This window comes from Filicampus tigris, chromosome 8 (assembly GCF_054856515.1).
Source record: "Filicampus tigris isolate MCC_2025a chromosome 8, RoL_Ftig_1.0, whole genome shotgun sequence".
Taxonomy (NCBI): domain Eukaryota; kingdom Metazoa; phylum Chordata; class Actinopteri; order Syngnathiformes; family Syngnathidae; genus Filicampus; species Filicampus tigris.
The window spans coordinates 17,495,127-17,520,776 of record NC_141224.1 but is presented as its reverse complement, the minus strand read 5'-3'; the positions used below and the strand labels follow the sequence as shown (position 1 = coordinate 17,520,776).

The window sequence follows — 25,650 nt, the reverse complement described above, 5'->3', positions numbered from 1 at the left end:
ATGTGATGTTTGTGCCTCTTGAAATGCAAGAAACAAAAAGACCGATTTGAAGTTCAAGGCACTCCGCTACAGGACACTTAACATTGCTGGCATTGGGAAGAATCCTCACATCTCTAAAGACATTTGCCGGTAATAAAAAGGCACATTTCTTGAGCCATTAACAGCATTGTCAAAAGAGCAGGCTAATTTCAACACTTTAAAATTGATTGATTTATTGAACATATAAACACAACACGAAAGACATGAAAAAACGAAATATCAATGCATATCTTAATTCAGTGCAGTTTATATGTACAAAGGAAGTAGGAAAATCAGTCAATAACTTGGAAAAAGCAACTTCAGTCATTGTGGTGTGGCTGTCCAGCCCCCCACCCCCCAAAATAAGAGGCTTTTTTCTAGATCAGGGGTGTAAAACTCATTTGTCACAGGCCACATCATAGTTGTGGTGTCCCTCGGAGGGCCGTTACGACTGAACCCATACTAATGTGATCACCTTATATTCTCACATATACCCAACAAATTGATGGATAACTAGTTTTGAAATCAGAAGTCAGTAAATAGTTTGTTCAACTGTTTTTCAAAGTATTTTAAAGAAGGGATTTGTAACAAATGCTTGCAATATCTCAAATGTTGCGTTAACAGTGAAGACAATTTCAAAGAAACACACCAAGTCAATACACATGATTTGCCTTCGCGGGCCACATAAAAAGATGTCGCGGGCCGGATCTGGCCCGGGGCCTTGAGTTTGACATCTGTGTTATAGATTTTATTTTCACAGTGCAAGTGCTGTAAAACAAGTTTGATTTTAAAATGGGTCATTAAATGTGAGGTTTGACCAAAAGAATCCTTGTAATTTAAGTGTTGTCAAGCCCACAGTGACCCATGATGGTGTGACCTCTGTTGAAGCTCATGAGTCAGGAGTAGGGAGGACCATGCCTTGTCTTTGCAGATGTCTTATGATATCCAAAATGGAGTCCAACTCCAAGCGGAATGCTTCCATCTCTCTGACTTTATCCACTGCAAGGGACCTCCAATGATCCACTTGTGACTGCTGATCACCCTCGAGCGATGAACCCCCAATGATCTGCAGGAAGAAATTGGGGTGGTCACGAATCACACAAATTGCCACATCATGGCAGTATGCGCAAACAGCACATTCTAGAGGTCAACATTTTTTTCCACACAAATGACTTTGTGGTATCAGTTAACACGTGGTGACCAAACCAAAATACGTAGTGAAGCAATAACAGTTTGGAGGCCACAAAACTGGCAGGCCGGATATGGCCCGGCAGCCGCCTATTGAAAAGAACCCACATTATGTGTTTATGTGTACAACCTCTTTTTCTCATGAATCTATACATTTTTTGAAAAAAAAAAAAAAGATTTCGTGAACAACAGCTCGCTTCATCTCATCACAAAGGCCACCACGTTCCAACACCAACTTGTACCATGACAATGCACATGATTTCATGTGTCAACCCAATCTACCTGGTTCAACTCTTGCTCTCTGTCTTGGTGTCTCATCTCCATGGTGAGGATCTTTGCCTCCAGGCTACAAAGGAGTTTCACCTCTGTACTCTGTGCTTCTTTGGCTTCCTTCAGTTCCTTTAACAGTCTGCTTAACTGAAAAAAACAACAACAGAAGAAATGTAATGAATGACTTCTTTTGAGGATGACCATGACATGGATACATAAAACAACTTCATCAGCATAAAAAAGCCATGTTTCCTCCAACAGCAATGAGGCAACAACTCATGTAATGTTGAATACATGACAAAGTGCCCAGATGATTAACTTAATCCATGCTCAGTCTTTAAAATGTGTGTCAGCCATGAAATGCTAAATACAACAATGCTCAAATGTGAATGATGTGGTAGACAAAGTAAAATCAATCAAGTGTGCAGATGTGAAAAGCAACCAAGTTCTTGCAACTATACATCTCAGTACAAAAGCAAGCATCTGAATCGTATATTGGGAGATGGCCAGGAAGATTTACACAGTATTTTGATACAGTGACATTATTAAATAGTTTTATATTAACGCTGTTAGATTAAGCCACTTTGGCATGTAATGAAATACGTGACAAGCTTGGCCATTTCTTTCCTGGCTCTGCAACTTCCTCTCTATCAGCACCTTTGCACACTTTCCAGTTGAAACCAGTTAAGACCGTGGCATCACACACAAGAAGATACCAACACATTGTTTAGGGTGCACAAAAACAAACAGATACTGTAAGAACAATCAGAATGCAACCTGAGCCTCCAAAGCCGCTTCTCGACTTGTGGATAGGGCAAGTGCTTCTTTGGCCCCTTGCAGCTCTTTCAGTTGATCTTGCAAAAGCTTTACCATGACCTGCAGCAGGAGGAAAGTGCATCAATGAATAAGAAGCATTTTTGTCTTTTTGACATAATTGATTCGAGTGAAAACACGTGCAACAACGCGTGTTACATTATTACCTCCCGAGTGTTCAGTTCATTGGTAAGTTGCGCAACCTTGGAAGAAGAGTGCTCCATGGCGTGAGTGGCCCGCATGTGGTCCAGTGCCTTGAGGTTTTCTGCCTTCAGAGTGGAAATCTGCTCCAAAAAGTCATCTCTTTGCCTGAACACGTAAATTCATATTCAGTCGGTCGAGTCCTGTTCTATCGCAGAGCCCGACGGTTTTCCACACACTTGCAAAGCTCCTCCTTCGCTTGTACCGCATCAGATTTCAGGGCCTCCGTTTGCTGCTCGCTGTGAAGCTCCAGCTGCTTCATATGCTCTCGAAGAGCGTCATTCTCCTGCAGCACCTCTGCGATGTGACTCCCTGTGCAGTGTCATTACGATACATAACAAAAGATGGGGCACGTCTCACACTGTAAACGCTACACTCATGATAATATACATGTGTGACACTCACAAAGTATCAACATATTTCATGTAGCCCCCCCCCCCCAAATTAAAACGGTTATTGTTAATTGCATTTCTCCCTTGTACAAAAGGCTGCTCTTACAAGAAGCAACCATTTCTTGCAAATTGTCACATGCATCCTGTACCTGTAAAGTCTGTGGGCTGGTAGGCTTTCTCACACTGAGCAGCAGGGAACATTTCTTCCTGTGCGGATAAGGCTGATTTGACTGAGGTTCGTTGTTGTTTCGTCTCTTTGGTTTGAGGGTCTTGTAAGTTCGGGCCGGAGAGCATGTTCCTCCTCTCTTTCTGCAGTCTCTCCACAGTACGGTTCAACTCCTGAATGGTTTGGGTTTTAGTAGCCAACTCTTGGTTGAGTCGGGTGATGCGGGCACCATGTGCTTCTTCGGCTTGCCGTTGGTGTCGGGTTGGGCTTTGCAGGCTCTGCAAAGGAATAGTTTGGACTTCTCACTTTTTGGGAGTTTTGGAGAATTGTTTCCATGAGAAAAAGCTCAGTCAATGTTTGATTGTTTTTGTGCTACGCTTGTATTTTACAGAAGAATTGTATTCAAGGCCCAAAGAAAGGTCTTGGAATCTAAATATATGTCGACCACCGCGCCGCCCGTATATACATATATTACAAGTATACTACTATATATGTATATGTACATGCATACATAAATATAAAAACTTACACACATTATCAATACATATATACACACATGCAATAAATACATACATATGCATACATATACACAGTGCATTATTTTACATGTATACTACTATATACAATATATATATGCATACATACACACATATATACACCATGCAGTATATACATACGTACGTAGAACTAACCTTATTTTTGACTTGTTTCTTGAGCGTTTCAATCTGCTCCTGAAGAAAGGTTTCCTTCTGCTCATAGGCTTCCTTTACCTGCTGTAGCTCAACCTTCATTCTTCCAATATGCGACATCCATGATTCAGTACTCGACGCTGAAATTGCTGCCACCTCCTGTTTGCGCTTCAGCTGCTCCTCCAACTCTGAGATCTGATGTTCATACCGCAGCTACATGGCGAGACACAGATATACGAGGTTTGAATACACATCTTTGCATTAACTTGACTTACACGTTAGGAAAGAGGTGGCATAGATGTAAGCATCGTCTCAACTCAGCGCATCATGCCCTTCTCAAAGCAGGAACAGTGACAGCACGTGATCACCATATACCGGGGTGCACATAAATAGTGCGCAGGTGCGCACGTGCGCATAAAATATTGATTGTGCACCAGATTCCCATGTGACATTGAACTTGCAAGCGGTGGATGGGGCTCAAAATGCAAAATAGAAGTGAGCGGTCTGCCTCTTTAATCTCCAGCCGCACCGGATCCAAACACTACAATATCGTTTTCCTCTCATCCTACCTTCATAGAAAAAAAACCAACAGCTATCTCTGTAAAGGCAAAACCGACTACAAGACGTTATTTCGTCCTAGAAAGTATGATTTCACATGAGAATATTTTATTTAGAAAAGCAATGTGGGCATGGATATGTGTGTGCAATGTGCATTGTCGGAATATCACTGCAAAGTCAACATTCTAATTTGTCGATTGCTTTGTTCTTTGAAGCATTAACATTAATTTGTTCAATGTAATGCCTTGATTTAGTGAATTACAGAAGGTTGGACGCTCTCAAATCCTAATTTGACACCAACATTTCTACTTCATGTTGACAAGTTCTGAAGCAATTTGAGTTGTACCTTGGTGTTCTGGAACTGTTTCTCCATAGAGCGTAGGTTTTGTTTGGCCTCTTCATCACGTCTCTCCATCTCCGCCTCCACATGTTGTATCCTATTCTCAAGCAGGGTGTTGATGTCGTTAGATGCCGACCTCGTCCCGGTGGCCTGGTCCCCTTTAGCAGCATCATCAGCAGTGGCTGCAGGGGCGCTGAGGGCTGACAACGAGTTTGGCTTCCTGGATCTTAGTATCTGCTCTAGTTGCTTTACCTGGTCAAATCCAAAAGATTTTTAAGCAAGAAACATGACTAAATCTGATAGGAAATGATCATTTATTGTGTGGAGCCAAACCTGCAGCTCCAAGTCCTTCATCCTTTTAAAGTCCACTGTTTTCTGTTTTGACTGTAGAACACTACTTCTTTTACCCACCTGTGCTTTCATGTTCTCTACCTGAAAATTTGATTTAAAACAGTAAATATACAAAATTTTAAATATCACTTTCATATTAATGTAATTCGGGGATTAGCGTTGCCTGACCAATACGGTATTTGTGGCTCATTCTCTGCACTGGGCGTTGCCTGCAATTAGTTGCAATGTATGACGTGTTTTGTTATTTAATTATTTTGCCTGTGATTTTATTTGGGGATGAGATGTCGAGGTTTCATTCACAGACACGGAGTGGAGTAGGATTTTACACAACATGAAGAGAATGTCTGGAGGAATGAAAACTAGGCTTGTCCAATCCAAGATCCTGAATAGAGTATACTGGACCCCCTCTAAGCTATACAGAGTCAAGTTAAAGGACACCCCGGACTGCTGGAGTTGCCAGAGTGGGAAGGTCACCCTAACCCATATTCTGATCTGTAAAAAAAATAACAATTAAATACACGGCATAGTAATGTTACACAGATTATAGGGTGTGATATGCCTTCGTCCGTGAGGCTGTGTTTGCTTGGGACCGTCCTTACTTGACAACCTTCCATCACATGTTGCAGAATGGGTTCACGTTGCACTGACATTAGGCCGGAAACGTATTACTGTATTTCCGATTGGAAAGCTTCATCACCCTCTCTATCCACCTCTGGCACATTCACCAGGCCAAATTAGCTGCATTAGAGGGCCTGTCAGACCTCTTATTAAACAGACTGCAAAGCTCAAACCTGTCTAATATCTTTATTAACATTACTACTTTCTCTATTTGCATTATTATTTTTTATTGAACTTTTGATACCTTATTTTGGTGGTATTTTGATCTTATTTGGTGATGTTTGTTTAGATGCCGTTGTTGTTGGAGTTTAAGCACAGTACAACGTACAGTTGATGCTTATTTCCTATGTACACATCTTACCATTGTGATATGACTGATACTCGCTACGTGTGCTTGTATTGCGCAATTGTCAAAATCTTAATAAAATGTTAATGATAGAAATATATCTATTTTTGCATTTTAAAGTATTTCCAGTGAAACTACACAGTTTTTGTGTCACACTTCATTCAAAACCAGACCCACTGTCAAGCCATCATATAATATACAATTATTACCGGTATTAGGGCACAACTGATATTTATGTTATTTACTGTATTTTTTTTAGGCAGATGCTGATTCCGATGTATGGCAGGAAAAACATTGCAATAATCGATTAATTGCCCAATAATTTTTAAAAACATATAACTAATAAAATAACTTATATTTTGGTCTCTTAACACTGACAACAACAAATTGCAGGCACAACTTTCGATTGTGTGACAAAACTTTGTTCTTCGGTATTTAACTTCACAACAGAGGAGAATTTTCAAGTGCAAAAACATGCAGAAAAGAACGAACTGATGATTTCAGCTTTCGATATAGGCCACAAACGTATGCAGATAAGCAACATACAGTAATGAATGAAGTTTGTGGCAAAACATGATTTATGCATGACGCTGCAGACATTTAACGTTAATGGGCATGAGTGGATGGAGAAGGATCCAATTAATTTACACACAATAACGTTCTGTCAGCCATGTATGTCTTTTACTTCCCGCTCATGCCTACTGAACGGCCTTTACTGTTGCATGAGAAAGTAATATCCGTTTAATCGTCAAAACTCCTGACGATTATTATTATTATTTTGAAAAAGCCTAATATCGACCCATTCAATTGGCTGGCCGATTAATCGGTTGGGCCCTTTATTGCATAATTACATTTATAATGGCACAAGTGCACATGAGACGTTTTACAGGGGAAATGACGTTGTAATAGTTCGTTCTTGGCTATATCTCTTGTAGTTAGGTTGACAGTTGCTTGGGCAGCAACTGACCTGCTCTTTAAGTAGCTCAATCTCTGCTGTAGCAGCCTTCAGTCGCTCTGCATCTCTTCTGGACAACACTTCCTGGTTTTCTGTAAACCACTGGACCTGCTTCTTTAGTGTAGCGACTTCTTCTCTGTACGTATCTTCTGGCGCACTGGCTGGCGAGACACATTTATGGATTTACTCAAAAGAGTATGTAATCCAAAAGAAATATTATGATATACTGTATCTTGTCATTTCTGCTTTAGCACTAACTATTCGTTGTCAGTCCTACCAGAGGTGGAGACAGCCTGCGCTTTTGCCATATCTCTCTCCTTCCTGATTAGTTCCATGTCCAGATGCATAGCCTGGTTCTCCTGCCTCAGTCTTTGAATATCCTCCGACAGTTTGGCCTCATTCATCTATTCACAAGAAACATCTTGATGTTCTCTCAGGAAGCTCCAAAGAAACTTAAGATCAAAAGTAAGTGTGTGATATAGATACTTGCTTGAGATATATGAATGTCAGCTAGTAAGTCTTTAATACGATGATCTAATGAGCACGATGATTTGCTGAGCTGCTCTCTGAATGAGGTGAAAAACACGGTCATTTAATATGCAATAGACACGATGGCCGAAGACAAGATTACCATTTGCACTTTATAAAAAGGGCACAATACTATGATTGCAGTGTTTAACTCATTCACTGCCATTGCCGTATTTATTTGTCTTTTGACAGTCCAGCCATTCAATCCCAGGAATTTATTTATATTTTTTGTCAAACGTTAGTGTAAAAGAGGGTCTGAAAATGTCTGGGAGTAAATGAGTAAAACAAAAAACAGCTTTCAAACCCGCTGCAATGTCAATGCCATACACATTTAGTGAACCTACCTTGTGAAAACCAGCTCACTTTGAAGTCTTTGGTTTTCGTGAAACATGGCTTGCTCGTCGGCAGTACTCTTGGCCCGCTGAGCTTTCAACTGCGAGTACAGCTTCTCATTCTCCTGGAAAATGTCAACCTACACGTGATGCTTTCTGGGCATATTAGGTCAAATGCCGGCACTTCAAAAAGACTTTACATGGTGCACGAGTGGGGACACTAACATGCTTCTGCATCTAAACGTAGGTTAATATTTTAAAACAACAATTGGACTTGAAGAATAAAGCCAAAAAAAAAAAAAAAAAAGAAGGAATTATGACATTCAAAAGAGGAGATGCTTACCTGTTGGTAACCTTGAATAATCATCTCCTGATCTCTTATTTCTTTATTAATCTGTTGGAGGGTTTTCTCGGTCGTTGGATCTGCCGTCTCCGTCAGCCGAAACTTTTTACTGGCTTCTTCTGCACTATGCAACTGCGATGTGGGGAAAATACAACAGATTGTGGTCAAAACATTTTCAATCACAGCTATTAGTAATACAAATGTCCAATTCCTGTGGATATATATATATATATATATATATATATATATATATATATATATACATATGTATATATTATATATACATATATATATATATATTATATATACACAAGTATATGCATATTTTAAAAAGGGTCTGCAACATGTATACTACATTAAATGTTGGGCAAGATTAGGGTCCTTTTCAGCGATCTACAGTAGGTTCTCCAGGATAATGATGAATAAAATAGAAAGCAAATTGTATCAAACTGGCAGGTTTGATGATGTTTCCAGCAAGTTTTGTTTGCTGTACTTGGAAATCATAATGGGAACACTGCAGGTGTTTATGGCTCTCTATTAATTTTGGCATCCCGTGCTAAGCAATAAACGACCTATTATTATTATTATTATTATGTGATGATGTTGCAATGCAATTTTGTGCAAGTGTGTCTTTGCATCTTCCTCCTTCCTTCCAAATTTGCTGGTACCCTTCTAGAAGACAAAAGAATCCTAAATTGGTCACTGATACTGATGGGACTACCATTTACCAAAATTCATATGGAAAAGTCACAAAACTGTCCTTTGGCCAGATGAGACTGGAGCTTTTTAGTCCATCACAATAGAATAGAAGAACACGAAACATACTATGAAACATGGAGGAAGCTTGGTTATGGTCTAAGGCTGCTTTAGTGCACACGGAAAAATTATTGATTTGATTGGAGTGATTATACCTCAAAAGGTTGTGCAATGAAATATTCACTTGATCTATTATCTGAAATATTCACTTCATCTATTATTATTGTTTTTTTAAATTGATTACACCCCCTTTTCTTTTATCTGTGGTTTGATTGTATTACTTTATTATTGCCTGTACTGCATGGTTTTTATTGTGCATTTAAAAAAAAAAAATATAGCTGTTATCTTAATTCTAAGTTACCAGAAGTAAGCAAGAAGTAGATAACATAAGGAGTGATTCCTCAGTCTTTGACTGATTTATACCCAATGTTTGACGCCTCATAAGGTTTTAATAGAAATACATTGGTTATTTTTACGCATGTTTATCAACCTTGCTCTGCAGAACATAGTTGTGCTGTTGGAGCTCCTCTTTTTGTTGCTTCATGATTTGCAGTTCCTTATCCTTCTGGACCAGTTGATCTTTCAGTTCTTCCACCAGAGAATTGCCCTTCTAGACATTAAAAATACAAGAAAGTTCTGAGAAATGGCAGAATAAAAAGGCCCAAAGAATGCTAACTATCATACCTGGGGAAACTCAATATCAGTTATAATCTTGATTTTGCAATAATTCTATGGAAAGCATCTACTGTACTGATTAAGACGCATTGCCTCAAACAAGCATGTTGAGACATCAATAACTAAATTAAGGATTAGGCTATGATTGTTAATATTCTCATTCATTCCGATCATTCCATTCTCAGGACATTAAAATCAATTGCAACTGGACTGTTCTGATTCTCTTAGAAGTAGGGATGCTCCGATCGATCGGGCACCGATCATGATCGGTCATGATGGGTCGATTTTTGTGAAAAATTATGTGATCGGAACATTCGATCAAAGCCTTTTATTGCCGATCAAAACATCCGATCACTTGCAGCTCATGCTTCGCAGCCTACAGCCGTGTTGCGTCCCGCCCCCTCTGCTCGCTGTGGAGGCGCGGCTGCTACGTTCACACAAACTGCGGTGGGAGCCTTTCTGGGGGCGCGTTTCAATTGGAGTCAATGTAGTTGGCGCGGGCGGGCGCGGTTGCGTGCGGTGCGAATGATTTGCAGCATCGGGACGTGGAGTGAAGCACCGAAAATCTGTCCATTGCCCCATTCATCGCATTTAACACAAGTCAACGTTTTTGCCATTCCGCCTCGCGGCAGCCAATCAGCATCGGGCATACTACGTCTCACACACAGCCAAACAGAGCCAGAACTCAAAGGTCCCCGTACACTGCGGTGTGTGCGGTGTGTCACACACAGCCAAACAGAGCCACTGTAAAAACCGTTAAAAATAAATAAATAATAAATGAGAATAAAATGCCGCCGTGTGAACAGGAGGCTGTTTGGCTGTGTGTGACGTAGTATGCCCAATGCTGATTGGCTGCCGCGAGACGAAATGGCAAAAAAGTTGATTAGTTTAATACGCGACGACGTCCCACCGCTCCAAAAGCATCACTCGCACCGCCCCGCAAGCAACCGCTACATTGACTCCCAATTGAAACGCGCCGGCAGAAACGCTCCCACCGCATGGCTGTTTTTTTTAGATAATATTGCATAATAGCAGTCACCATAAATAAATGGAAAAATATACAGATATTCCATGTGATCAGTATCGGCCGATATCACTCACGCATGATCAGTATCGGTGTCATAAAACCTGATCGGAACATCCCTACTTAGAAGACATTTTTTGGCTCTCATGCAAGCAGACAGCACAGCACTAGCCCGAGTGTTGTTTTGGAAACTCAACTATTCATCCCCTAAGTTAAAAGCATGTGAGAATAAATGAAGAAGTCGATTGTGACATTTATATGACAAAGACAGGACAGACGGCAAAAGTCGTACATCTGTTACTTCCTGGCAACTGTTTGCAGCCATTTGCTGTTGAAGGACGTTCACTAATGACTGGACAGAGACCACAAGCTCACTTCTCATTTTCTGACCTGGGTCTGCAAAAAATGAAAAATAAAATACAGCATTAATGTTGAGATGATTTAGTTCAATTGTTAACAGAAAGCATGGCAAGAAAATCATCACTAAAAACACCTTACATTTTTTTTTTTTTTTTTTTGCATTTTCTACAGGTTCATTAGAATGAGAGTTACTTTAGCTTAGAATAGACAATTTTAAGTATTTTGTGTGTGGAAATCAGTATTAACCTGTGTTGTTGCCATCTTTTTCTTTGTTTTTCAGAGTTTTGAGGCTGGGCTTTATTGCTTGGGAAACAGAAGATTTGGTTGCAGCAGCAATTTGATTCACTCTTGTCAGTCTTTTACCCTCAACTTTCTGGACTGTTGGAGTCGCCACAAAGGGCTTCCTCACTGACAATGTTGAGGGACGGTTACTGGTACAGCGACGGGGAGGCTGTGAGGAAAATACAGAGGATGTGTTTAGATGTTGGTTTTAACTGCAGTGAATGTGATGAGCACATCCAACTTAGTAGAGTATTTGTACAAATGCTGTGCATTAAGCTTTACGATACATTTACAGTGGAACCTTTGAATTTGAGTGGCACTTACCATGCATGACATCATGCAACATCCGCTCTGTGAACACCTTAAGTTGCCGACCTATAGAACTTGACTTCCAAGACGTTTGTCTGAATTTCCATTTCGGCCCCTACATGACTAGCTACTAGGGATGTCACAATATTGGCAATATGATGATAATGCAATATTAAAATTGCCACGATATTTCGTCGTCATCATGTCATATTAATAGCAGCAAATCTTTTTAAAAGCCCAAATTGTTTTCCATTTGTGCAGTTCCAGCACCCTCTGGTGGTGAGTTTATTAGTGCAGTTTAATTTGATGCCACATTTGTTTAAGACCCATGCTAATCGCCAATAGGAGCGCATGTGTGGCCAAGCCTATTTCTCTGTGAATGCCGTTATGTGGAAAAACAGAATGTTGTGATTTTTTATTTTACTTTTTTTAAATATTACCCTTTTTTTTTTTTTTTTTTTTTTTACAGTACCGCAAGGTTTTACACAGTACTCATGAGCTTTTTATGTATCGGCAAACTCTCCACAATATCGTGATGATTCTCATAGTGTGTGGGTCATATCGTGATATTATTGTATCGTGACATTTGGATATCGTGACATCCCTACGGCCCTGGGCTGAGCCTGCTAAAAAAAGAGTGTTTAAAGGCTCGAGCATTCGGCTGCGAGAATTGACCATTCACTAGGCAAGGGCGAAAAAACTTGGCGAAGTAGAACAGAAATATTTGTCAACACAAACATTTCTGCCTTTAAGCTATAATTAATCATTTTAAAACCATATTTGCGATACCCGGAATTATATTTAACCACTTCTGTGCTTACCGCTCGGACATGTGTTGCAAACGGACTCAGTCCCTCAGTCAGCTGGGAGTTCCTTGTAGGGATACTCCAAAGGTTTATATATACTGTATACAGACGTGAATCAGCGGGTGCTGAAACGCAAACGTGGGGGCCACTGTATATAATTCTAAATATGAACAATAACAGGTCAACAAATTCATTGATTTGGTGTCAAACCTCAAATGTTCCACTGTACGTCACACCACACACATACAGTATTTTCAAATCCTCGATACTATTCAGAGTTTTGAAATCATCTCACAGGTTCTTTCTTTTCTTTGCCAAGCTGAGAAGCCGTGGAGGGAGCACAAATGTTCTGTTCCTGCATCAGTCTCTCTACTTCTTCCCTGATGCGCCATGTCAAACCCAAGTTAGAATGTTCTGGGTGGATGGACTGAGAGCTTTCCAATGCCTTCGGTCCTTTAAGCTTCATTGACTCTTTCTTCTCTGGTTGTTCATGGCGTTCCTCATGTTTGGTCAAAACGGGAAAAGTTCTGTCTAATGGAGAGAAAAGCTCCTCCTTGGCGTGTCCACTATGATTAAGCGACGTGACAAACAGAAGAATATATAAACCAAGTCAAAATGCAATACATATTTATAATACTGCGACAATTAAGCATAACCACAAGTATGCTTCAGTGAACACTTGCAAGCAGAGCACAAACTGGTCGAGGTGTAGCTAACAGTTTCTACATGCAACTAGTAAAACTCATAAAAGTAATTCTCATTGGAATAGCTGTAAAAAAAAAAAAGAAAAAAAAAGTGGAATTAAACTGCGTTATACAATCACATTTTCATTCTTTGTCTTCTTTTAGGTAACCATTGGGTAAGAAAAATGTTTAAGTCAGTGTTAGGTTGTCTGTGAGGGGCATTGTTGGTTTGTATCACTAACCTGACTGGTCGGATGGGTCGCATCAATTCTTCAGCAGTGGGTAATTCTAGATTCAGAATAGATATAGAGTATATTATGTTCCTCTAGTTTAAACCAGGCTTAAGTATACAAGATGAACTTTTAGTTTCATCCATATTCATCTGAGGGTTTCCATAATTACATTTTACGGCTACTGAAAACTTGATTTGGCTCATTTAAAATGTATTTGTTTGCTCAAATTTAGACTACAGTGGTACCTTAATTGACGAGTTTCATATGTTGTGTGATGAAGCTTGCAACTCTATTTTTCTTGTATGGCAAAACAATTTCCCCCTTTGAAATGAACTGAAATGCCATTTGCCAGTTTCAGACCCTCGAAAAAACAGATGTTTTTGTTACACATTTTTAGAAAAGAAAAATAGCACTAACAGCTCTTCATCACTGAACTACAGCTACAACTACTGCAAACCAATTTTTTTTCTCATCATTCAAGCAGCATCATACCTGGAACTTACCCCTAACTCAAATTTGGCTCTCAAAACAAGGCGTAAATAAATATTGGGGAAAAAAAAGACACGTTTAAGTTCATAACTTAAACACATAAATTAGGGCACTAATAAGTAAAGGTACCACTGTACATTCATCGTTTTCCATCAACAAACGGCATACAGTGGTGCCTTGACATTCAAGTATGAGTTTTTTCTTTTTGATAAGCAGTTCGGAAAATGGAGGGATGGATGACTTGCGAGCGCAAATTTCAAGATACGAGCACTGTATATGGTAATAATGGCAGGAGATTTAACTCACTTCACAAGAAGCAGCTTGGCAGATTACATCATTAGTATTCCTCAAAAAAGAGGCTTCAAGCTACTTTAAGATTACTGTCACACTAAACATCAAACAAAGAGAATTACTTGTGTATCTAAAGCAAGAACATAGCTTTCTTCACTACCTGAATAGTGAATACTAACATACGACGGGAAACTCCTTAAGTACACGGAATAACAATTAGCATATATGCAGCGGTGTTGTTACCACTGGTGTTACCCCAACGGACATCTGCAGTATCTCCATGTAGACAGACCATATGATAAACGAAAGGAACTAATTGATAGTATTTCTTTTCATTTCAATGGGGAAAAAGGATTGGAGATGCACATGTTTTGAGACACGAGAATGGTCGAGGAACAAATCAAACTTGTATCTGAAGGCAACACTATGTATTTGTATATCTTTTATCTTTAGTGTTCAAAAATCTTTTTTAGGAGTGCAGGGAGTACAAATAGTTGGAAGCCAATTTAAATAATTTGTGTTCAACAGTATGTTATGAAGAATCAAATAATCTGTCATGCAACTGTTGCATCATAATTCTTCTGTCAGGCTGTTACCATGTTAGCTAAGTACGGTTCATAATACGATACCAGACTCATTGGTAGAGGCACATTCAAGTGACTTTGTGGCTTGCTGACATTTGGAGGACAACGCAGTTGCTCTATTGTTGCTCTCATTCCACTCCAGTGACAAACGATGGTGTTTAAGGTCATCTGAATCCTCTCCAATATTAATATGTCGATAGGCATTGTGAAGAGCGTCCATCTCTGACCCTGCACTCTGTACGTAGAATAGGTCTGCCAAAAAAGCAAACATATTAAGATCTTACCACAATCAAGATATTTATAAAAAGACATGTTTTTTTATTTTTATTTTTTTAATCTCATATGCGCACGAGGGAAAAACCTTTGTCAAAAAACATAATCTCACAGTGGTGACTGAAATAACAGAAACTGACTCATGAAAATCAGGTATTGTTTTTGAATTGTGGTCCAAAAGGATTATTGAAAAAATAATAATGAAACTGGGCTGGACAAAAATGATGGTAACCTTGAACTAAAGGACGCAAATGATGGATGCTGTGTGTTACCTATGTCCTGAGATCCTGGTTCTTCTGGTACTTCTTTCAGTCTGCCTTCCAGCTGTCCTTGAGCATCAATATACGAATTTTCTAGAGAACCAATTTAAAATTAAGACATTGTTATATCATAAATAACATAAAACATGAAAAATTGACCTATTTATTTTATTAAAAATATTGAGGCCAAAAATTATTTATGTTTAAGGGAAGTATGTTGAACACTTCCAAATAACAATAGAAATGTGGTATCAAACCTCCAGCAGTAATATATAAAGCTGAAAGTTGGCAACAGCGAAAATCTATTAAATTAACAAGTCTCTACTGGTAGTTTTGTTGGTGAGGAAGGTCACACACTGAACTAGTTTGCACCCCTTTCGGGGTGTAAACCAAACACAGGAATTCATTTTCATTTTGTCCTCTGTCATTTTTGATTGAAAAATGTAATTAGATTAAATCAATTTAATTGTCTACAATAGTTGTATTTTTTACACTTCTGTACATGGTACAAAATGGTGTTCAATTGGTGTTAAATCCACTGTGTATCTTTCTTTTGCCTTACCTTTTGCAACAACTGGAGACATTCTGGACTTCTGGAAAATAAAAAAAATCCAAAGAATTAAACATATTTTCCCCTTGTATTTGAATTTAATGAAATAAGCAAAATGCTTTTAATGACAAACAACTAGTGCCGTTGTCAGCTATGAAATCAAATGAGCCTTTGCAGATTGCAACTACAGATTCTGTTCCTTAGGAATATGTGACTTGACGGTGGAAACCAAACAAGCAATTTTCCAAAATGCCACCTGGACCCAAGAAGGTCCGTTGGGTTAAGCATGGACAGTACAGCTAAAATGGTACTGTGCTGTCCAAGATTAACCCAAACAACAAACCTTTATTTCAACATCCCCATCTTCAAAATCCTTATTGTACTGTGGCAAACCTATGAACGTGGAGACAAGAAAGATGCGATTCAAGCACTAAAACAAGGACAAACAAGCAGCCTAATAAATCCACCCCGCTTACATGGAGAACTTCCATTCTTGTTTTGGTCATCATCATTCGTATCTGGTGTCTCCTCAGCAATCCTGCAGAGACGATAGCCATTCTAATTACAATGTAGAATAATATCACAAATTATATAATTATAAAACAACTGTATGTTGTCCCAAAATCAGGATCAGACAATGTATGTGTGTACCCTTGAGTCAACAACAGCGGCTATTCCAGGAACTACAGTACCAGTCTCTGCCTTTGATTGTGCATGAAAACAACAGTGGTCAATTCCGGACCATTTTTGTGGATTCAGTCCGTTAAATCTTTTTTTAAAAATTTAGTCTGTTGGTATGTTGGTTATATTTATTTTTAAACACATACTTGTTAAAAAAAATAAGTATGTACTTACATTAGCTCGATTTATAAATATTTCTGGTGACAAGTAGGGTCACGGCACTAATTACCGCATGCTAGTCAATCAAAGTTCCACTATACATGTTAAATAACATCCAGCATGTTGTAGATGTCTGCCTTCTCCAACACACCAGATTCAAATGATCAGGATCGTTAATCAGGCTCTTCGGAGCTTGCTGATGATCTGATATTCTAGAAGATTATATTTTCATATATGCAAGATGATTATTGCCAGTGTAACTTGTAAACTACCCAAATGATTTTCACTAACTTTGTGAGGGGATAGGTCTTATTTAGTTTCATGTTTGGCTTTTAATGAAAAGCAAATGTAAGACACAGCAATGCAGATATCAACAGGTATTTACATACCTGAAGTAAATACCAGTCGTGATACTTGTAGTGTCAATCTCTTTGTTCAACTGACAATAATCTATATTTGATGAAGCACGTGCTTCGAGTTCTCCAAAGAACGTGGCCTTTTCCTCTTCTTCCATCAAAGTGTCCAATCCCTCACTTGAGTTTATACCTGTCATAAGAATAAGCACACAATATTCAGTGTATTGATACGTTTTACAGATGCACGGCTTCTAATGGTCAGCAGGGATGATATACAACTTGTATTTATGTTAAAGTCCATCCTTACTTAAAATTCATTTTGCCAGTATTCTGGTGTAGCCTCTGTACTTTTGTACACAAAGTCTTCTGCAAACATTACCTTGTGATACCTTCACTGCGGCCCACTGGAGGTCAAATCACAATGTTTACACAAAGGTGACATTTTAAAAGGTGTTCACAGAAACCAGCGCCTGACCCAGAAACGAAGAAGGCACCCGTGTGCGGATTCGGGAGCTAGCCTATTGCTATAAAGACACTCTCGGGACTGTGAGCAAGTGTAAGGGATGAATTGGTACATTAATAATGACAGCATACCATACAAATCCCTTTATAGCTAGCAAATATGAACACTATGGACAATGTCAGCATAAGGGGACAACAGCAGACCGTTAATAATCATTACGGGAGCAAAGATGATGTGTCAGAATAGCCAACTCATCTAAAATGAGGCACACATTGATCCGGTGAGAATCCAATGAGCACTGGTGACGCTTGAGCTCACTTAAAATGAGCAAAATGAGAATGACTGATAAGAAATGAAAAACTTGAATCTGCATCACGTTTAGCATGTCAGTTGGAAAATGTGGGCATTTTTAAATGAGTGCGTTGCATCTTTGTTGATTGAAGTGATTTGCAGCCAAAAGTGAAGTTGTTTGCAGTTCGTCAAATCTTTCGAGCCTTATTCTCTACGGAAAAAAAAAAAAAAAAAAAGCTGTCATGTTTTGATGTTTGAATGGTTAGAATATGTAGATTAATGGCTCTGCTGGACGGCCACAATACAATAAGAGAAATAACCATGAAGAGAATCCATCCATATTTACATAAACACAGTAACATCAGTGAATTGTTAAGTGATAAATTGCTTTACCTGTTCCTATTTCACTGTTGTATTTCTTACCTTTCCATGGTGACACGGTGCCTTTCGGGGATTGATGACTACTTTTTGAAGCTGGCAGCTTGTCATGTAAATCCCCAGAGCCATCTGAAACAAACTGGAAAGTAATCATGGTCAAGTCAGTGTGACGCATACCTTTCTATTCATACTTTATTTTTTAATCTGATTTGTGTGTTTAAATTTGGTATGCTTTTACAGGCTGTTGTGGTATTTTAATCCTGTCCAAAAAAAATGACATTCCATCTTATCATCAACAAAATAAAACCTCAGTAATTGATCCAATTCGCCCTTGAGAAAATAGGGTCGATGTCAGACCTGCTTTAGTGCGCAGAAATAAACTGTTTAGTTGCACAGTATATCACTCCCACATGTTATAGAGATGCATAATTAACTGTAATAAAAGCATTCACAAAAGCAAGGTCACACCTCGTGCATTTGAATAAGGATGGATTTAAACTGCATAGTTCAATGACACAAATCTGATTTTTTGCAATTTAAGTGGGGTTCACTTTGTACACTATAACTAAATATATACAGTATCTGTTTTGAATTTGAAAACTTGCGGAGTTCAGTACCGCCAACAAGGTTAATAGCCACTGATATAAACTAAGTCAGTCATTGTACATCTTAAATATAACAGTGTAAATTCATTGTCCCGTCAAAATACCTCAACACACAGACATTTATGCCTAGACCGCTGGCAAAACCAGTGACTACACTCAACAACTAATCGATGATTTTCTGACATGTAACAGACCAAACCAGGATTTGATATGTCTATTCGTGTTCGATATTGTTTAGCTTGTGCAGGGTCATGGGGAGCTAGAGCCTATCCTAGCTGACTTCGGATGATAGGCACATTATACCCTAGATTGGTCACCAGTCAATATCAGAGCACACAGAGCCAGACAGCCGTTCACACCGTCACTGTGCGGGAACTGACTCCACACTGCCTACACTGCCGTCAAGCGAATGTAACACTGCACCATCAGTGATACCTTTCTTAGTGTTTCTCTTGGCTGCACTGCTTCCGATGCGTCAACTTTATTTGTACAGCACATTCATATGGCATGGATAAACTCAATATGGTATTGTGTCGAAGATAGATTTAACAATAATGAAACCACATGATTTTAAGTTTTTCGCTTCTTTGAGCATTTCGAATTATATTAAAACAATATTCTATAACCTTGAACTACTTACCTCATTCAAGAACAGTTCATCCAGCTTTTCTTTGGGCTGATTTTGAAACATTATGGCGCTCTGAACTCCTCTTAAATCCTGGCAATGAGAATAAGAATGAAAATATTAAAAGTGTATGTAAACCACACCGTTTGCATTTTCTCCCTGTTATTGTGTGACTTTTCTCTGTATGCTCTGGTTTCCTACAATAGTCCGAAAGCATGCATGGTAGATTAACTGGAGACTAATTTGTGCCCTAAGACAGTGTTTTCCAAATTTGATAGAGCCATTACACAATTTCACATAACAAAAAATCTCACATGCCACCAAACAAAAAAATGTCACAAAAAGTACACTTAAATAATGATGGAATCAAAGATTAATTGTAGCTTCTGCCATCTAGTGGAAGAGCATTTACTTGTATTTGATCTGCCGTTCACTTTAGGTCGCTGGCATAGATTAAAAAAAACAAAAAAAACATTTGTAGTGAATAAATAATCATTTGCGGACCAATTACAGGAAATTGGACAATTTAATTTCCTGATGATCTGTCATGACACACTACCACTAATATACCACGGCACAGTGGTCGCATGAATCATTGCTCGAAGGACTCATCAGGATGTTTAGCAGATGATGTGCTATTCTTCTTCGTCTGTGTCTGGATGACTGCATTATACTGTCCCACGGTGGCCCAGGTGAGCACACCAGAAGGAGCAGCACAGTGAATTCAATTGAAGCATTAACTATCATGCAAAGTGTCTTTTTTAATTTATCATTTCACATTGTGCTAAGGGCTGGTTAGCACGTCCGCCTCACAGTTCAAAGGTCGTGGGTTCAATCCCGGCCACGGCCTCCCTGTGCTGAGTTTCCAAAAACATGCATGGTAGGTTAATTGGACACTCTAAATTGCCCCTTAGTGTGATTGTGAATGCGGATGTTTGTTTGTCTCTATGTGCCTTGCGATTGGCTGGCAACCAATTCGGGGTGTCCCCCGCCTACTGCCTGAAGACTGCTGGGATAGGCTCCAGCACTCCCCGCGACCCTTGTGAGGAGAAGCGGTTTAGATAATGGATGGATACATTGTGCTGAATTATGTTATTACTTGATGTTTTTATAAAGTATAATACCAGAGAGAGTGCAACTTTTCCTTAATGGATAAAATAAAATAAAAGCACAGTTTTGTTTGTTTGTTTGTTTGTTTTAGTGGTAGGACATTTTCCATTTATTGCAATCGGGAAATGTGGTACGGATATACCAGTTTTATGCGTGGTCACGGAATGAATTGAACACATATCAAGGCAGCACTGCACCACAACGCAAGGTTATCACACATCTAACGACACAGATGGCGTCCCAGTAGCTTGTCAACTAATGACGTTGGAAACCAAACCAAAGATATAAAAGATATGTAGATGTAACACTCAACTTTGAGCTGCGTGCCAGAGGCGCTAAGCTAGTGTGGGAAAAATATCTGAACATCCCTTGGGAACGGCACAAAAACAATAATAACAACGATGCCTGCACATTGCGCTACATACGGTTGCACACAACACCATACAATCACAATAAGGGAACAGGGGACAACCCAAGTAAGAATATTTTTTCCTCTTTCCATTATTAAATGGTATTGCTAGCTTTATGTGAGTTTCAGTAACTTACAGTCATTGGCTACTAGCAAAACACTAACACAAGCTAGCAGCTCGACAAGCAAATACCAAACGATTAATAGTAGCAGTAGTATATGTACAAGCAATAGTAGTAGTGACGTAGATGTACGATTAGAATGTGTAACTGTAAATAAGGTTACTACTTACTCAGGAACAAGCGCAACAATATCAATGGACCTGTTTCTAACTTGTACAAATTGGAAAAAATAACAAATATATCTTTACAAGTAAATCGTTTGAACTAAAAATATTTATTATATAATAATCATATAATTATTCTCTATATATGAATATCTTTATATTTTAAACATGTAACTAGATATCTATATTTATAATAGCTGAACGTAAAAGATTCCCTGGCTTCTGGACCATAACAGTGAAGCAATTAAAACTGCTGGCTATCATATTTCAAAGATTTTTGTTCTCCGTTTGTTTGTTTTGATTGTTTTAAATCAAACGTTCTGTATTGACGTTGGGAGGAAAAAAGTAAACCACATGAAAATCGGTTGAGAAATTAGCAAGTCTTGATCTACTTTCAATGTACAGTCATTGCCTCTGATAGGATGTCATTGCCACCACAGTTCTAGTTATATTAAACGGACTGTTCAAAATCAGTTATTTCATACCAACGAAAATGGCTTGGAAAAATGGCAACCTGCTGATTTTTTAATGACATTCCTTTCCAGCCGGTAATACTGGAAATCAGTCAAAATCGATCGACATTCCATCCGTATTTTAATGTGTTGTTCTAACTACAAGGACACGCGCTATAATCTAGCTGTGGAGAAGGTACTGCCTTTAAAAAGAAAATCCCACGGCATCAGATGGTGTAAAAATTCATTGACGTTTAGGAAGTTGTTGGTAACGTTAGCCAGCTATATTTACACTGTAGAATTGTTTAATAATAATGCATTAACTATGTTGGACTTCTACTTCAGTAAGCACGTTCATAGCTGTAATTCAACTCACAGAAAATATAGAACAGCTCCGGCAGATACGAAAAGTATGTCCTTCCTGGTTACTTTAAGACTTTGATAGTTCCCGCCATAGACATATAATACTTAAACATAGCGATGAGTGGGATGGTTCATTTGTGCTATCGTCAACGTATCCGCCATATGTCGTGTGGCATATCTGCACCAAAAACGAATGCAAGTAAATAGATTGAACTTCTTAAAGTGCCTCTCTACAAAGTACACGAAGTTGATATCACTCTTTCACCCTTTTGCACACACGCTAATATATTTGGGTAACGGACAGGCACCAAACTTAAAAACTTCACGTATGACTTTAAATCTGATGATTAATATAATGGTTTACTTATATATACGGAATTTCACTGGTACTTAACATTATTGCATTAATTAGTAACCAAGAAATAGCTCCCTGTTTCAAAAAGGGTGGTGACCCCTGGACTAAACACATTTTAAAAAAAAATCTCCCTGAGTTAACCCCAAGCAGAACAGTAATGCAGCATGGTTACTCTGAACAAATGACTGCCGCAAGATGGCGATACCTTGATCTATTTGCTGTCAAGGGTTTAGGTGTCTATTTTCTATATCTACCCGGGCAAGACATTTGCTCAGATTGGCTGCAAGAAATCGCGTCATAGAAGAGCAGTGCCAATGAACTCAAAGGTGGCGAGACCATCGGTTTTTATTATATGAATGGGCGAAATCAATGTTGCTGCTTAGTGGTGCTATTTAGCACATCCAATATGGGGAGCGTCACTATCACTTTAGTGCGCACATCTGAGATTGCAACATACTGTACATATGACGCTAATTAATTGAAAGGAAGTAACAGCTAAATTATTGCTTCACCAATTTCTCAAAATAATACCGAAGTAGAACTTGACAGCAAGACGTAATTTTCATTCTTTACCCCTCCGCCCTCCCCCCGTTTGCAAATGGCACATCAAACGACATTTGCTTCCTGTGTAATATAAGTATACTTTATCCCTTCCAAATTTTACTCAAACGCTTTGGCAATGCTCTATTTATTCCACTTGGTGCCAGTGTCGAGCCATCGAAGAAGGCGTCTTTTTTTCTTTTTTTTTTTTTGAGGCAATGGGAAAGCAGTCCATCGCGAGACATCAGAAGTAATCTAATAAACTGTCTCGCTCTTCCCGTCCTCTGACCTCTTTTAGAGGTCAGGCAGGATTCACAGGAATTCTGTTTTCACCTGCCTCACTATATCGTTATGTCATACACAATCTCACATACTCCCCCAACATTTGGTCAAGGGTAGGATATATTAGAAAAGGAGGAGCGTAGGCACGCAGCAAGTAGTTTTTTAAGGAATTATTCTTGTTACATGTTGTATAATGCAAAGTGCCAAACTCTTATATTGTTCAGCCATCCCAATCTATACGTACCTGTGTTTATAATGTCGCCTGATATGACTTTATTATAAATGAATCAAAAGATCAGTTCATTCAAAAACATTTTAATACCCAGTGGTTATGTATATGAACATCGCTGGTCTTTCAACAAAAAAGTCACAAATATTAATTTATTTTTCAGGTAATTCAACAAATTATATATGAAAAGGCAGATGTCAGTTTTTTTTTAAATAGCCATGAACATTCATTTAACAGAGGACATGGCGAATTTTAAAATATTTCATGGAATAGCTCAGATTTAAAGGTGTACCAATTCCCTGCAAATGGAAGCTGTGTCACACTGACATTGGAAGCGTTGTCACTCCTGTGAAAACTGGACAGTTATACCTTCATCCTACAACACATCGGCTTCTTATTCTGATTTATATTCATAAGAGACACCTCTTATGGAAAAGTGGCTTATGAGGTTGCGCTTCCATCAAACATAATTGGAGTGACCTTCACTGAGACATAAGTGCACTTTCTAACCTGCGGTTTTTGATTTAGCGTATTAAAATCCGCAGTGGATGATCTATGTTCTACCTTCCTTTGCAGTTTGGTATATTACATGCTGCTCCTTAGACAACTTGACAGTTTTTGAATAATACCATGTCTTAACGTTGAAAACCTGGTCTTATTGAGGCAGTATATGTCTCAGACAGAGACAAGAAAGCATCTGTTCTCCCTTCATCCACAGATATCCAGGCTGCTGAATGGACAATATTAAACACATAGTACATGTGTTACACTACAGTGTTAGTTTAATAAGTATCAGTCTAACCTGTTGATGCAAAATCCTCCACAGCAATGCCTCAAGGGAAGTGGTCTTTTTCAGGTGCTATCCCAGCCGAAGATGAACCCTCACTTGCCCTCTAGTCCCCTCTCCAAGCCGGACGGGTGGAAAAGAGAAACAGCAGTCAAACTGGCCAAAATACAGATGTCAGGCGGTGAGGCATAGCTAGAGACTATTTGCATTCTCGTCTCATTGAGAGATAATTTGGCATGTAACATTTCTTGTAGGCAACATCTTTGAGTGCAGTTGCTGAACAAAGAAATACGGTTTATTTTTCATTTGGACAGAAGAGGATTCCAGTTCGGAATCTTGCTGTGATCAATTGTTGAAGACTCAATTTTGTGAGCCATCTATCTACATAGAAAATGCTAGCTATGAATGTTCATCTCCGGTGGTGACAACTCTTACTTAGGTAATAAAGGGAAGACTGGAGGGGGCGGGGCATTCGGAATGATGCAATTCTGTGTTTTGTGTTTGAAGTTCCGGCTGTCAATAGGACAGTACACAAAGAAGAGAAAAAAGAAGAGTGGGCATAGTGGGAAAAAAATTACTGGAATCCCATAGCGGATATCAAGCATTTGTAGTTAAAACCTTGGAACAAGCTAATAATCTTGAATGGGAGATGTAAAATATTTGATGTGGTAGTCAGAAATGAGAGTTACCAAAAATAAGGAAATCGGGACCGAATAACAAACCGACGGGTAAGCACAGATGCCTTGTGAATAGACTGGAGTGGGGACATTTGGATTGTTGTGAAAGTGATTATGTCATATATGTATGCCCAGGCAGTAGGAGAATGAGTAGGGGAAAAAAAAGATTTTTTAGATGAGGGCAAAGAAATCCAGAAGTAGGAAGGGAATTGCAGGACAAAATCAAGAGGGGTTGGAGTTTATGATTACGGTAAAACAATGTAATCTCCTCAATGAGTCCTATTAGTCCGACACCTATTTTTGGAAAAAATATATATATATATTGGAGCTTCAAATGGCAAGGGGTTTGAACACAAACTGGAAATGTAAACTCTCTGATGATTACCTAAAGTACTGAAGTGCAGAGAGTGCCAGCAGACAGGATGAAAGAAACAGGACAGTTCAAAGTAGTGAGCTCTCGTCACATTGGAAAGATTAGTAAGTGGGTCAAGTCAAAGGAGTGATTCCAGTACAGGTTGGGATTGAAATTCAAGAACTCAAGGCTAACCTTAAAGTGTAAGTCAACCAGAGAAAATTCTTTACAACAATAAATGTCCTATGCGCATTCACTAGTCTAACTTTTGTTGTAGACTAGTCTTAAGAGTAGGGCTGCTCGATCAAGCAATTTTGAATCATAACCGAATTTTCTTGATCAAACGATGTTAAAACCCTTCAAATCGGCCTGTTCGATTTTTTTTTTTTTTTTTGGTGTATCTAAGCCACCGTAATTTCATCTGCATTTCCGCTTCCTCCCATGAGCGCGCAGTGCGAAAACAACAACAGCAACAATATCCATGGCTACCGGCGATTCTGCTATTTGCTCAGGCAAGTGAGTGTTTAGTTAATAAATCGGGCAAATATAGATCTGCAGTGTGGTGTG

General features: G+C 38.9%; 1 protein-coding gene across 4 annotated transcripts; it reads right to left on the bottom strand.

The window, feature by feature from the left end:
- Positions 1-186: 186 nt before the first annotated feature.
- On the bottom strand, positions 187-24,450 carry cep162 (centrosomal protein 162). 4 transcript variants are annotated; one of them, XM_086038699.1, is made up of 28 exons: positions 24,070-24,450; positions 19,257-19,334; positions 18,057-18,150; positions 16,913-17,069; positions 16,160-16,221; positions 16,027-16,076; positions 15,696-15,726; positions 15,146-15,226; positions 14,646-14,852; positions 13,246-13,291; positions 12,616-12,886; positions 11,170-11,374; positions 10,856-10,959; positions 9,355-9,474; positions 8,109-8,240; positions 7,778-7,890; positions 7,396-7,471; positions 7,183-7,309; positions 6,918-7,066; positions 4,969-5,067; positions 4,642-4,887; positions 3,741-3,950; positions 3,032-3,326; positions 2,670-2,802; positions 2,457-2,598; positions 2,254-2,352; positions 1,489-1,623; positions 187-1,084 (listed from the first exon to the last, which is right to left on the bottom strand). In XM_086038699.1, exons 2-28 carry the CDS (start codon positions 19,305-19,307, stop codon positions 908-910), a joined length of 3,612 nt encoding a protein of 1,203 aa, XP_085894825.1. In that variant the 5' UTR covers positions 19,308-19,334; positions 24,070-24,450; the 3' UTR covers positions 187-907. The 4 variants fall into 4 exon arrangements, with proteins under 4 accessions (XP_085894825.1, XP_085894824.1, XP_085894826.1 ...); XM_086038698.1 differs by lacking the exon at positions 24,070-24,450 and adding an exon at positions 21,875-22,009; XM_086038700.1 differs by lacking the exon at positions 24,070-24,450 and adding an exon at positions 17,187-17,844 and having other exon boundaries at positions 19,257-19,311.
- Between the last annotated feature and the right edge of the window lie 1,200 nt (positions 24,451-25,650).